The sequence below is a fragment of the Hyaena hyaena genome, unplaced genomic scaffold (assembly GCF_003009895.1).
Source record: "Hyaena hyaena isolate Hyena2069 unplaced genomic scaffold, ASM300989v1 scaffold_406, whole genome shotgun sequence".
Taxonomy (NCBI): Eukaryota; Metazoa; Chordata; class Mammalia; order Carnivora; family Hyaenidae; genus Hyaena; species Hyaena hyaena.
The window spans coordinates 487,715-501,237 of NW_024081038.1; the positions used below are offsets into that span (position 1 = coordinate 487,715).

General features: G+C 45.5%; 1 protein-coding gene across 2 annotated transcripts in view; it reads left to right on the forward strand.

Moving 5' to 3' along the window:
• Nucleotides 1–13,523, forward strand: part of CLPB (caseinolytic mitochondrial matrix peptidase chaperone subunit B) — a 144,193-nt gene that overhangs the window by 91,304 nt on the left and 39,366 nt on the right. For both annotated transcript variants that reach the window (XM_039252059.1, XM_039252060.1), the window contains one exon: nucleotides 12,611–12,708. In XM_039252059.1, coding sequence (XP_039107990.1) covers nucleotides 12,611–12,708 — 98 coding nt within the window. The remainder of the gene's footprint in view (nucleotides 1–12,610; nucleotides 12,709–13,523) is intronic.

The window sequence follows — 13,523 nt, forward strand, 5'->3', positions numbered from 1 at the left end:
GCATGAACAAAAGCTGCGGCCTTCTGCAGAGACTGTGGCTGTGTCCCAGACGTCAGCAGGATAATTACGACTGCTAAATTCAGCCCAGACCCCAGGCTCGGCTGCCTTTGTCTCAGCTGTCTTTTGTGGGAGGGGGTGGGGAGAATGCAGAAGCCCAGGGACCCAGGCTCTTATTATGTCCACTTTGAACTCTGCTTTATCCACATCATTCCCTCCCATGACAGTTGCTCCCAGCTGCTTTCTGGGCACAGAGCTTGCTGCCACCTCTGAGAGTTAGCCCGTGCTGGATTATGGGGAGAGAAGGAAGTAGGACTGGCCTCCTTTCAGGAAACTTGCCCAAAATGAAAATGAGCTGAGGATCTCCACACTTCCATTGCCTGTGCCACATGCAGTAGCAGAACATCTCTCATCTAGAAAACTTCTACCTTAGGTTGAATTGAGCAGAAGTCCTTGGCAGGAGTTTTTCCTTTCGCCCTTTTTCCCACCTAACTCTGTGTATGAATTATGTTTGAACATTTATTTCTATGCTTTTGTACCACCTCTTTTCTTTTACTAAGTTTATATTTATTTATTGGGGGGGGGGGCAGAGGGAGAGGGAGAGAGAATCCCAAGCAGACTCCGTGCCATGGGGCTTGATCCCATGACTTTGAGATTATGACCTGAGCCAAAATCAAGAGCTTAACTGACTGAACCACCCAGGCGGCCCTGTACCCCCTCTTTTCTAGCCAGACTGTCCTAATATTTGCCTTAGAACAAGCCAGGCATTTTGATGTCTCCAGTAGTTCTGCTGATGGCTTAATATTCAGTAGACATCTCATATTCAGAGTATCCAAACCCAGCCCTCCTCAGACCCTTCCCATATTCCCTGTTTTGTGACTGGCAGCATCATCTGCTGGTCACCAAACAAAGTATTATAAGTAAGTCTGATGATTTCACTCTCACTTTCCATCAAGCTTGTCTTAAAATTTTCTCTCTAGCCCATCTTCTCTCTTCAGTCTTCGCTGCCCTAGTTCAGATTTCATCACTCTCACCTGGCCTGTTGTAACAGTCTTCTTGTTGGTCTCCCTTTCTCCAGGTTCCCCTTCAAACCAGCCTTTACCCTGCAAAACCCTGGCACTTCCCTGTTTGAAGACCTTCAGCAGTTCCCAGTGCCTATAAGATAAGCCCAGACGTTTAACCCTCATGCTAATGTTCCTGCAGCGCACCATAAATCTTCTGCTGCCCTATCTCCAAGAGGGGCTGGGGATAATGGTTAGCTTCAAGACCGGGACCAGAGCTTGGTGGGCCTGCCAGGGGAATCCTTGCAGCCAGGTAGGTCCAGAGAGACAGGAACTGTTGCTGCCATAGGCCCACTCAAGTGCCTAGGATAGAGCCTTCCTGCCTCTAAACCTTTCCTCATTCACTTTTCTCTGTCTGGGATGTCCTTTCCCTGCTTTTCCACCTGTCAGACTCCTACTTAGTCTTCAGGAGCCAACTCCTTAATGTCTCTTCTCTGTAACTTTCCTTGGCTTGCCCACATACAGTGTGACACTTCTCACTGTTCCCCTGTAGCAGTTTTCAGAGACTATTTTGTTGTTTCAAAGATTACAGTGGAAGCTTCAAAAGACAGAGTTTCAACATGTGTCTCTTCCTCATACACCCTCTATCCACTCCTCCACTGATTCTGCTGCCAGTAGCCCTGGTCAGGTGTCTAACCTGTGGAAGGCCATCCCAGTCTCCCTCTATCTACTAAAGAGATAGGGTGGCTGGCTCCCTGTTCACTACTCCATCTCTGTAATAGACTATTGGTGAGATGCATTGTAGGAAGGAATGTCTAATTATGGTAATTGTAGTAAAAATAACAATAGCTATCATTTATTGAGTTTTACTGTGTATCAAGCTCTGTACTAAGGCTTTTATCTCTTTTAATACCTAAAATAACTCTGAATTTGATACTCTTGTTACCTACATTTTCCATATGTATAAACAAAGGCACTCTTAAGTAACTTCCTTGTTACGCCAGTCGCTAGTAAGTAGCACAGCCATTGTGGCATACTTCTGTTTATGATCTCCAGCAGTGGAATTACCAGTCTGTATCCCCACACCCTCTACAGAATCTGGTATAAAATAGGTGCTCTGGAGGGGCGCCTGGGTGGCTTAGTCGGTTAAGCGTCTGACTTTCGCTTAGGTCATGATCTCGCAGTTCGTGGGTTCGAGCCCCGCGTCGGGCTCTGTGCTGACTGCCAGCTCAGAGCCTGGAGCCTGTTTCTGGCTGTTTCAGTCTGTGACTCCCTCTCTCTCTGACCCTCCCCTGCTCACGCTGTCTCTCTCTCTCTCTCTTTCCTAGAAATAAAAAAAAACATTAAAAAAAAAATAGGTGCTCTGGAATATTGGTTGGTTGATCGAATGAATGAATGAATGAATCAGTCAGCGTTCTTCCCATTGAACTTGCTTCCAAGCTTCAGAGGAACTGGCTGAGCATCTATAGCTTATGCCAAGAAGTATGGATTTTGTCTCCTCTCCTAAAGCCCAGCTGTACACAGACATGTTATCTCCCACTCAGTAACAAACTGCCTGGAACTCTTTCCTGGCTCATATTTACAAGAGAATGTGATAAATTCTGTATTGATCCCTCCTGTTCCACTGTAAATTTTGCAAAAGATGATTAAATAGAGCAATAGAGTCTGCAGGCATTGTGGCTCAATATGTTGTGGAGTGGCGTATCGACCTCCTCCATCCAAAGACAGCCAGCGCCTATCCCTGCTGCCCCAGACCAGTAATTAAAATCCTGTGAGACTGGGATTTAAAATCCAATCATATCCCTGAATCAAGCCTTCTAGCCTCCCCATGTGACGAGTGCAATAAGGTAACGGCAGGAGCATGTTTATGTCTGTGCTGAAGCAGTCCCCATAGGGTGGGTTAGAAATGGAGAGTTGGGTAGCCCTGCTGGCTAAATCATTTCACCCTGACATCACAGCCACTTGTAAGACAATCTGTAGGAACATAAACAAGTCCCAGCCAAAGACCAAATCTCAGACTTAAAAGAGCAAAATATCATGCACAAAATTCACAAAGTGTGTTACAGTGTACACTTCTGTGCCCACAGCCAATTGTTGGTTTAAGCAAGTGATTTGGCTTGATTAAGCTCTGGTCTTCAGTAACCAAATATGTGTTTGAATTTCCACAGGATCTCTTTGGTTTAATCTAAGCTGAAGCCAGCCTTTCCTGTGCTGAGGCCTGTAATCAAGGCACAAGATACTATTGAAATAAACATATCCATCTTCTCCTGGCAGGATTAGGAGCTCTTTAAGAGCTGGCCAGTGTTTTCTTATTCACTTTTGTATTCCTAGCACCTAGCTTGTTACCAGATACATACAAACATTCTTAAAAAGTATCTCCGGGGGCACCTGGGTGGCTCAGTCAGTTAAGCATCTGACTGTTGGTTTCGGCTCTGGTCATGATCTCATGGTTCATGAGTTTGAGCCCAGCATTGGGCTCTGCACAGTCCGTGTAGAGCCTGATTGGGATTCCCTCTCTCTCCCTCTCTCTCTCTCTGCCCTTCCCTTGCTTGTACTCTCTCTCTCTCAAAATAAATAAACTTTTAAAAAGAAGTATGTCTGAATGAAGAAGCACAAATTAAACAGTTAGTCTTGGGGAAAAAAAAAAACCTCTGTAAGGTGATGTGTAAGTATTAGACCTACCAGATGGTCATCCACTCAGTACTTGAATATTTCCAGTGCTAGAGAACTCATTTGTTCTCAGACTGCTCAGAATCTATCTTTGGATGATGGTTACAAATTTTGATTATCCAACCAAAATTTGCTTCCATGGGTCTTTAATTTTACCATCTGGCTTATGTAGAAGGAATCTAATCCCTTCCACTGCCAGCCCTTCAAATACCTGAAGGTGCAGACATATTCTTCTAAGCTGTCTTTCTCCAGCCTGAACCTCCAGTTCCTTAACCCATTGTGCTCATGTGGCTTCCCAGCCCTTTCCTAGTAAGTAGCACAGCCATTGTGGCATAGCTCTGCTTAGGATCTTTTTAAGTTTGTTGTTTTAGTAATCTCTATACCCAACGTGAGGCTTGAAGTCACAACTCCAAGATCAAGAATCACATGCTCTTCCAACTGAACCTGCCAGGTGCCCAACCCTTTCACATTTTGATCACTCTTCCCAGAACCATCTCTATTTTATCTCTCTTCTAAAACCCATGATTTCCCATTTATCTCCATTACTTTTCATCTCATTTGTTTCAGCTCTTAATGTCAACCTTCCACCAGGTGCATCTGGTGCCCTTCCCACCTTAATCTGTTATCTGCAGATTCAATGAATGGACCATCCCTATGATGTTTGTGTCAAGGATAAACATACTAAACAGGACCAAGCCTCTTTGCTGCCTCTTGAAACTTCTTTCTGGGTCACCTGTGATCTATTAGTCACTCCATTCCCCTTGGGTCTGGTTAGACCACCAGTCACTACTAACCCTGTATACTGTTCTGGCACCCAGCCCACAATTCTCCATCGTGTCCTCAGGTTGTCCTGAGGTACCCCATCAAATGTCTGATGAAGTCCACATTTGCCCTGACTGCACCTGATTGAGAAAACAAATAACCCTGATGGAGAAAGGAAATGAGGTTAGTCTGGCATGACTTGGTTTCTGTGAACCCATCTTGATGCCTGGAGATCATCACCATTTCCTTTTCTAGGCATTCACAGAGCATCCCTTTAGTAATACATCTAATTCTGGAGATGAGACATATTTATGTGCAAAGTGTGTGATCATATAAGTGCTCTAGGAGTTTAAGGAGGAAGTGGTCTACATAGACTAGGATGGTCTGGGAAAGCTTTGGAATAGGGGAAATGGATCTGAGCTCACCACTGAAGAGAGCAGTGACAGCTCCATGTAGTCTAGTTCTCTGGTCAGTTGGAACTGAAAGCCTGGAGTGTGGGACCTAAGATGTGAGTGGAAAGAGCCCTGGACTGGAAGGCCAGCTCCCACTCTCACACTCACAGTCTCCATGACCACCTTGGGCTCCAACCTTCCATTACCCAGGCTTCTCCAGTCTTTATTTCCTTTTTCTTACTCAGTGCAACACCTCTGCTCTCCTTCAGCTGGTGCTGTGGTTTCTCCACAGTTACACAGTGTGTGGCTCCCTTGTAGTGAGGGGAAGGGAATCATCATCCTCATTCCCTTGTCCACCTTCACCACACTGCTTTGTCACTGTTTCAATCCCTGTTTGTGTCCCATCAGTCTGGGTTCTGCCCAAAGGCAAGAACTGCTCTGATTCTGTGGGCACAGCACCTGGCCCAGCATCAGTTTTCAGTGGATTTTCATGGAATGGCTGGATACAGGCATTAAGCAGTAGCTCTCTGTTCCATGAACTTTAGAAACCCCCCTCTCTGAAGTTAATGGATCCCAACTAACTGGGTCCGTTGGGAAGTTAGGACTGGTAGATGACCTTCTGGGAGGCCAATTAACGTGAGTCACTATTCACCTGGTCCCCAGATGGGGAAGCCCTGAATGAGAGGAAAAGGAACCCCATTTTGTACCCTTTCTGCAAAGCTGTCTATCCCAAGCCTACCTCTAGAAACCCCGAAAAATAATACCTTTTCTACTTTCTTCAAATTGTTGTTAAGAGTGAAATACATGGAAGGAGGGCATGGCATGTAGTGAGTGCTCAGTAAAGATTGTTGGTTCCAGGACAGGCATATCTGTAGGTGCACAGATGTGTGTGTGTGTGTGTGTGTGTGTGTGTGTGTGTGTGTACATATCTTGAGAATGCTCAGTGGTATGGCTTATGAAAGAAAACAGCTCAAGATTAGATGTCAGGAACTCTGGGGCTTTTTCTGGTTCCACCCAGCCTCCTGCAGCATTTTGGACAGATCTCCTCTCTCACCTTCAGCCTCATGAATGGAGGAGAATTGGTTTGTCTCTCACCTGAGGAGCTACATACATACTAGCTGTGAGGATGAAACAGAAGGACTGCCAGGAAAGGGAAAGAGTTGGGAGGACAGCAGGAGCCCACAGATGGATGGGGAGAACATTGAAAGCTGGAGGGTGGTGGAAGCTTCTCAGAGGAGGAACTTGAAGAAGGGGTAAGATCTAGATGGTCAGGGAGACAAGGAGTGGAGTCAGGCATGAAGAATGGCCCAAGCAACAGTGTGGAGACAGGGAAAGTATGCAGCTTCTCTGAGGTGGTCATTCTCTCTGGGAATGCTTCCTTGATGGGGAACTCACAACCAAAAAATTAAATCGCTCCACGCTGACAGACACCTCTGATTATGAGAACGCTATCCCTTATATTCAGCAAAAAACATTTACATTTTTTTTAATGTTTGTTTATTTTTGAGAGAGACAGAGACAGAGAGAGACAGTGTGAACGGGGGAAGGGCAGAGAGAACAGGAGACATAGAATTGGAAGCAGGCTCCAGGCTCTGAGCTGTCAGCACAGAGCTCGATGTGAGACTTGAACTCATGAGCCGTGAGATCATGACCTGAGTTGAAGTCAGATGCTTAACCAACTGAGCCACCCATGCACCCCAATTCAGCAAAATAACTTCTAATTGGAGATAGTAAACAGACTGTTCAAATAGTTAAAATCAGGATGAAGGTGGTAAAGGAGCTAGCAGTAAAAATGGGAGAGTGAATATAAACATTACTACAAAGAATAATGTACAGTCTTTTTTTTTCTTTTTTTTGACCCAGTCATCTGCGAGCTTTTTATTTTACTCAGTCCAAACAAAACCCTAGAGGTAGGCAAGGCAGCGATCATTACCACCAGAGAAGTGAAGCAGGTGCTCTCGATCACACAGCCAAGGTGTGGTAATCCTTACCCCTGCAAGCTCCCCAACCCTGTGCTTTTTTAAAGGGCTGGGAACCAGCCTCTGTAGGGGAAGGGGTTAGTCACGGAAACTACAGTGGTGGTAGACCTAGATCACTAGAAGGCCAGTCTGGCTGAGAGAACTGTAGGGGGCGGTGGGGAGTGTGTGAGCATGTTGATATTACCAGTAATATAGCCTAACACGTGTGTATAGGCCAGTTACTGTATGTGTGCGTGTGTGTGTGTGTGTGTGTGTGTGTGTGTGTGTAAGTCCTCTTCATACTAGCATTATCTTCTTTGATATTCACAGAAGTAGGCAGAGGGCCAAGACTAGTAGTGACAAGGGAGGAGGCCTCATTCCCCACCCTAATTTTAGCCGTCTCCCAAGGAAGGGCATGTGAGCCTCTCTCCAGCCACTTTGTCCCCACTTCCCACCCACAGAGCCCAGAGGGTGTTGGAGCCTGACCTGACTTAATTTTCTAGAGAGGTGTTTGGGACCAGAAAAGAGACTAGGAGCTTTGGCCTACAGGAGTCAGCAACATGGGGCACATACTTGCTGTCACAGGGCTCTTCTGAGACAAGAGGAGCAGCCATGTTTTATGTGGCTCAGAAGATAGTCCCTAGGAAGAAGTCCATTTGTTTGATAAATTTTAGGGAACTTTGTTCTGCGCCAGGCCCTGTGCTGGATAGCAAGGCTATAGCAATGGGTCAGACATAATCCCTGACTTCTAAGATCTCTCAGTCTTGGATGCAGACAGACGCTTTAATGCAGTGATCAGTAAGACAGAAGCAGAGGGCCTGTGGGAGCACAAACAATGGTACCAAACCTGGGGTGGGAAGTAAACCAGGAAGGTTTCTTGGAGAAACCTGAACCAGTCTTTAAAGAGGAACAGGTATTTGCAGGAAGACCAAGGTGGGAGTGGGGATGGAGGGAGACCTTGGGGCTCATAGGAAAAAGATCTGCCCTCGGTTTAGTAGGGGGAACCCTGTGGAGGGCCATGAGCTTGGGGCTAGGTTATAGGCACATTCAGGAGCCTGTTTCTGATGTAGTAGAGGGGAGTCTCTTTGTAGGGAATTGGAAGAGCTCACTATTAAGGTATTTTTCCACTCAGAAAATCTATAATGGTGTCAGACCAAAGGCACTGTGCCAGAGAAGAGCAGTGGGCTCCCTGGATCCTGGTGGGCCGGCCTTCTCTTCTGCCAACACCATTTCCTCTGCTTTACATGATAAGACCCAAGCCAGCCACTGGTACCAACCAGGACCAGCCCATACCACCACCCTCCTCTTCTCCCCTGGCCTATTGACAGATCCTCCAGAATCTGAAGGAATTCAAGACAAATGGTTAAGAGGATGGAGTTAATAAAATTTGAAAAATTGAGGCCTGTCACTCCACTAAACTTTTTTCAATACCACTGACAGAAACATATTTCCCCAATGAGTGACCTTCCACAGCTGTAGCGGGCAGGCACAGCCGCAGCAGTGCTGCCAGGAAGCCAGTCTGCTATTTATCAAATATTATAAGCTGGGACACACTAATCTGGAGCAGGGAGAGGAGGGGAGGGGTCCTGCACTATACTGCCTGGGGTGCTCCAGGTGTTGGCCCCAGCCCCAGACAGCCAGTAGGAGGTGACGGATGGCCTGCGATTAGCACTCCCCACCTCCATTCAGCCCTCTCACTTGCTCCCAGAGGCCTGACCCTCTAGACCAGCTGCTTGGCCCGGAGGAGCCCTGGGTGGGAGACAAGGGGAGGTCAGGCCAGGGCACGGGCCATCCTGATGCCCCCAGAGAGGGCAGGCGGGTGAGACCCAATGTGGTTATTTATTGGAGTATAATGGTTTGTGGCCGTTGGTCGTGGAGGTGAAATCGATCAGTTGTAGAAGTCAGGTTCTATCAATTATTACAGCAATTAGTCAAGTCAGAGCATCAGTGCAAGGGTGTAGGGGGCTGGGGGACTAATATTAGATGGACATTTTCTGTGGTGCCCCCACCTCAGCCTTCCTAAAGTGGGAGCAGAAGTGCTGCCCTCAGGCTCCAGAACCTTGGGGAACCTGGCTAGCTACCACCTCAAGAGTGGCTGGGGTGGGCCTTCTGGGCTAGAGGTAGGCTCAACACTGCTTTAAAGGCATCCCTGTGCTGGCTGGCCCAGGGGCAGAGATGTCCTACCTGTCCCCATCCCATCCTTTATGAGAAGTGACACCACTCCTACTAGAAATTACTCAGTGGCCAATGTTTATGGCACACATTTTTCATTCTGTAAGCAAATATAGATCACTGACAGCACTTGTTTGACATAGCTAATCTCCCCCTCTGTTCTTTCTCCCACTGTCTTCCTCTCTTACCTTCTCTTCCTCTCCCCCCTCCCCTTTTCTTCCTGTTTCTCTTCTCTTCTACTCTTTGCTCCTCTTTTCTCTTTATTCTGTAGGTCTCTCCCTGATCCGTCTTTTACTCTAGTCTATATTTAGTGACAGAGCTCCCCTTGAGGCTGCCTAAGAAAGGAGGCGTTTCCACTCTGCTAAACTGTAGCTCCCTTTCAGCCCTAGCCATGGTCCCGGAACTAGGGATGGGGGCCAGTTGCCATCTGCCACTGGTCCTCAGCCCTTGTGGAGCCCCTCAGTGTTGTGCACCAGAGAGAACAGGGATGGGCTGGGAAAGACAGACCAGATGAACAAGCCATTGGCACTCCATTCCTTCCTGGGCCCCCACAGTACTGTCTGTCCCTCCTTCAGCCCAAATTGTAGTTGTATGGTCATCTTTCATCCTCATTAACTTCTGGAAAGCTGGAATTGTTCCTTGACACAAACTCTAGATAACACCTAATCTTAGGTGGACAGGAAGAGGAGCCTGCAGAAGAAATGGTCACAGAGATGTGAGGAGAACCTGAAAAAGTGATTTTTATAGAACTCAAAAGAGTAGCCAAGGTATCAGTTGCTACAGAGTGGTCAAGAAATACAAAAAGAAGACTATTCATTGACTTTTCCAGTCCCCCATCATCCTACATGCAGAGCCCTGCTGATACAAAGCACCCAGTCACTGCCAATAGAATTGAAAGAATGAATTTCCAGCTGAGCCCCTAAAGACCTGCCTACTAGTTACAAAGAACACAGACACCCTCCTTACCAAGGAGCTGGCACTTGATCCTGTGAGCAGTGAAAAGCCAGGGAAGGATAGTTCAGCGGGGGTATGTCATGGGTGCCCTTTTGGGAGTGTGGAGAATTGGAGTTGAGAAAAACTGGCAATGGATTTGACTCCTGGTCCAAGCAAATAATTAGCTTTGTAACCTTGGGCTATGATTTCACTTTTCTGAGCTCTAGTTTTCATGTCTGTAGCATGGGGATTTTAATTCCTTCCTCTCAATAGTGGTTGTAAGGATAAAGTGATACAATGTACGTAAAGTACAGAGCACATAGTCTGGCACACAGTAAGTGCTCAATAAATACCAGCAGCTGTTATTACCACCACTCCTAGATGTATAGCCAAGAGATGTGAAAACGCATTTATGCAAAGACTTGTATACATACTTTCATAGCAGCATTATTCCTTATAGCTAAGGGAGAAAGAGCTCAAATGTCCACTAACTGGTGAATGACTAAACAAAATGTGGCCTGTCCACAGAATGGAGTTTTATTCATCCATGAAAAGGGATGCTGCATTCCTACTTTCATGTTGTAGCATGGATGAACCTTGAAAACATGCCAAATGAAAGAAGCCAGACAGAAAAGGCCATGTACTGTATGTTTCAATTTATATAAAATGTCAAGTATAGGCAAATCTATAGTAACAGAAGGTATAGGTTAGGGTGTCTGTGATAATGGCTATGGGCTTTCTTTTTGAGATTATGAAAATGATCTGAAATTAGTGCTGATGGTTGTATTACCCTGTAAATATATTTAAAACCACTGAATTATACACTTTAAAAGGTTGAATTTTATGGTATGTGAATTATATCTCAATAAAAATACATATTAATATTTTATATCAAATTCCTATTAGAAAATAGGAATCATGTATAAAAGTATTAATTTTTCTCATTGATAATAAGTGTCCTTGCCCTGGATCATACTTCTTGCTCTCTCCTCTACTCCCTCCTCCTCCCACACCTCTTCCTCTGCAGGGCAGACAGACAACCACATGTAAATGCTTTAGAAAGCTTACAGTTGTTGGTTGATAAATTTATAGATCTTTAAGAAGTAGAGAGCTTCAGTAGGAATAGTTTTGGATCACAGAACAAATGTTTCCACAGCCTAGGATTAAGAAATTCTCAGTTTTGGTGTGCCTGGGTGGCTTAGTCAGTTAAGCGTCCAACTTCAGCTCAGGTCATGATCTTACTGTTCATGGGTTCAAGCCCTTCGTCAGGCTCTGCTGACAGCTCAGAGCCTGGAGCCTGCTTTGGATTCTGTGTTTCCCACTCCCTCTGCCCCTCCCCCACTCATGCTCTGTCTCTCTCACAAATAAATATTTTTAAAAATTTTTTTAAAAAGGGAGAAGAAAGGCTGAGTTTTACAGTCCATCAGTAAACAGTAGCAGGACATGCACCTTGAGCCAGGCCCCATACTGATGTGCATTTACCTGCGTATTTAGTGTTTCCAGCCAGCCCATTACATCCTTATGGCCAGGACTGTGTCTTAACCCTTCTTTACTTCCCGACAACACTTCCTTAGCAAGAAATGAGATCGAGGAATATTCCATTTAACACATATTTCTTGAGTATCTGCAGTGTTCAAAGCACAGCTTTCTTATGTTTCGGTCTCCCTGCTTTGAGAGAAGTGCCTTTGGGGGCTAGGCCAGATCTGATTCTTCTGTGTCTCAAGCCCCACACATCCAAAGTTTGACAAATTGAATGGAATGGACAGTTTTTGAAGAGAAGAGTGAGGGTTCAGACCTAGGCTTTGAGAAGGAGATTCTAATAATGTGGGGGTCAGAGGAGCCTTTCCTCCATATCTGCCAAGCCTTTGCACCAAGTAGACACTTTATACAGGCTCATGAGTTGCCAGAATTTAAAAGAAAAACAAAAAGGTAGATGCATGGCCCCCAGAAAGCCCCTTCTTTGTATCATACTTCAGGTTCTTTGTCCTCCAATAACAGGAACTGATATTGAAAGAAATGCCTGCCCACATGCACATAGTCAGCGACATTTGGCATTGGTAAGGGCATCAAACCTTGGGGCTAGCATAGCCAGGTTCCTGGTAATGCCTGCTCCCTTCCGGAGGACACAGCTAACTCTAATAGGCAGGAAATACCAAAGGTAAAAGACATGAAAGGAGAGAGAAGAGCGGAGAACAGAAAGAAGGGGGCTGTCTCACCTTTTTTTAGATTTTCTGTGCTTTAGAAAGGAACCATTACATGGTTTTATTAGTGAATATTCATCTGTATGCAAATGAGTTTGTTAATATGGGTATTTTAATGACTAGTGCATTGGTGTTAGGATATCTTAATCTATGTGTATGGTATATTTGTTAGCATATTCAGCTGTTTGTATTTGTTTTGTGTGTGTGTGTGTGTATAGAGCACACCTGTGTGTACATAACACATCTATGTGTGGGTAGTAGTAGTGTGGGTAGTTTGTTTCTGCATATGTATGCATGTGCATGTAGGAACCCCAATACCCTAACCTCTGTGTCAGAACTAAGAACTCTCCTGTCAGAGTAGCTTGATGTTTTTCACACCATTCTACAATCTCTTAGGGTTTTGTTGCTCTCTATTTCATGGGAGTTCTTTACTCTGAAATCAGGGCCCAAGTCACCTTTGAGGGAAGACTGAGACCCCACTGATTACCCATAGAGCTTTTAACTACTTCTTTCCTTCCTGCCAGGAGCCAACCCCCTTCAGAGGAATGAAATGGGACATACTCCCTTGGATTATGCGCGAGAAGGGGAGGTGATGAAGCTTCTAAAGACTTCTGAGGCAAAGGTAAGTCTTAGAGAAAGGGAGAAGGCCTGTAGGTACTCCATGCTGCATTTAATCTTTCACTCATTAAATTATGTCTGGCTCCACACCAAAGGCCACTTATCCTTAGGTGATTATTGTCTGTTTAAATACAAATCCAGGGGGCGCCTGGGTGGATCAGTTGTTAAGCATCTGACTTCAGCTCAGATCATGATCTCACAGTTCATGAGTTCGAGTCCCACATAGGGTGAGCTTGAGCCCCACTTCAGGTGAGCTCATGCCCTGCTTCAGGTGAGCACGAGCCTTGCTTCAGGTAAATCACAAGCCCCACTTCAGTTGAGCCCCACTTCTCTTTCTCTCTCTCCTTCTCTCCCTCTGCCCCTTCTGGGATTCTCTCTCTCTTGCCCCTTGCTCACTTGCACTCACTCTCTCAAAAAAAAAAAAAAAAATACACACACATTACATTTACTTATACATGTGTGTGTGTATATATATATACACACACACACACATATGTAAACTAGCCCCCAGTCTTATTAAGAATAAGAAGCTACCCCTGTCATGACCAGGCAAAGGCCTGGGCCACTTTTAGGTTCTGAGGACTAATCTTCAAATTCAGTTTTTGAGCTAACGACCTTCTGGTTCCTTTTCATAGGACCAGGGATACTTAGACAAAATCTTTAGCCCAAGTACTGTTTCCTCAGTCCTCATATTCTATAACCTCAGCAAGTAATCCTTTCCTATCATCCCTTCTTCCAGAACCGTTCCCTGATCCCTCCCCTCCATACACACTCCAGAGAGCCTGGTATAGTCTGAGCCAAAAAAATCTCCATCTTAAT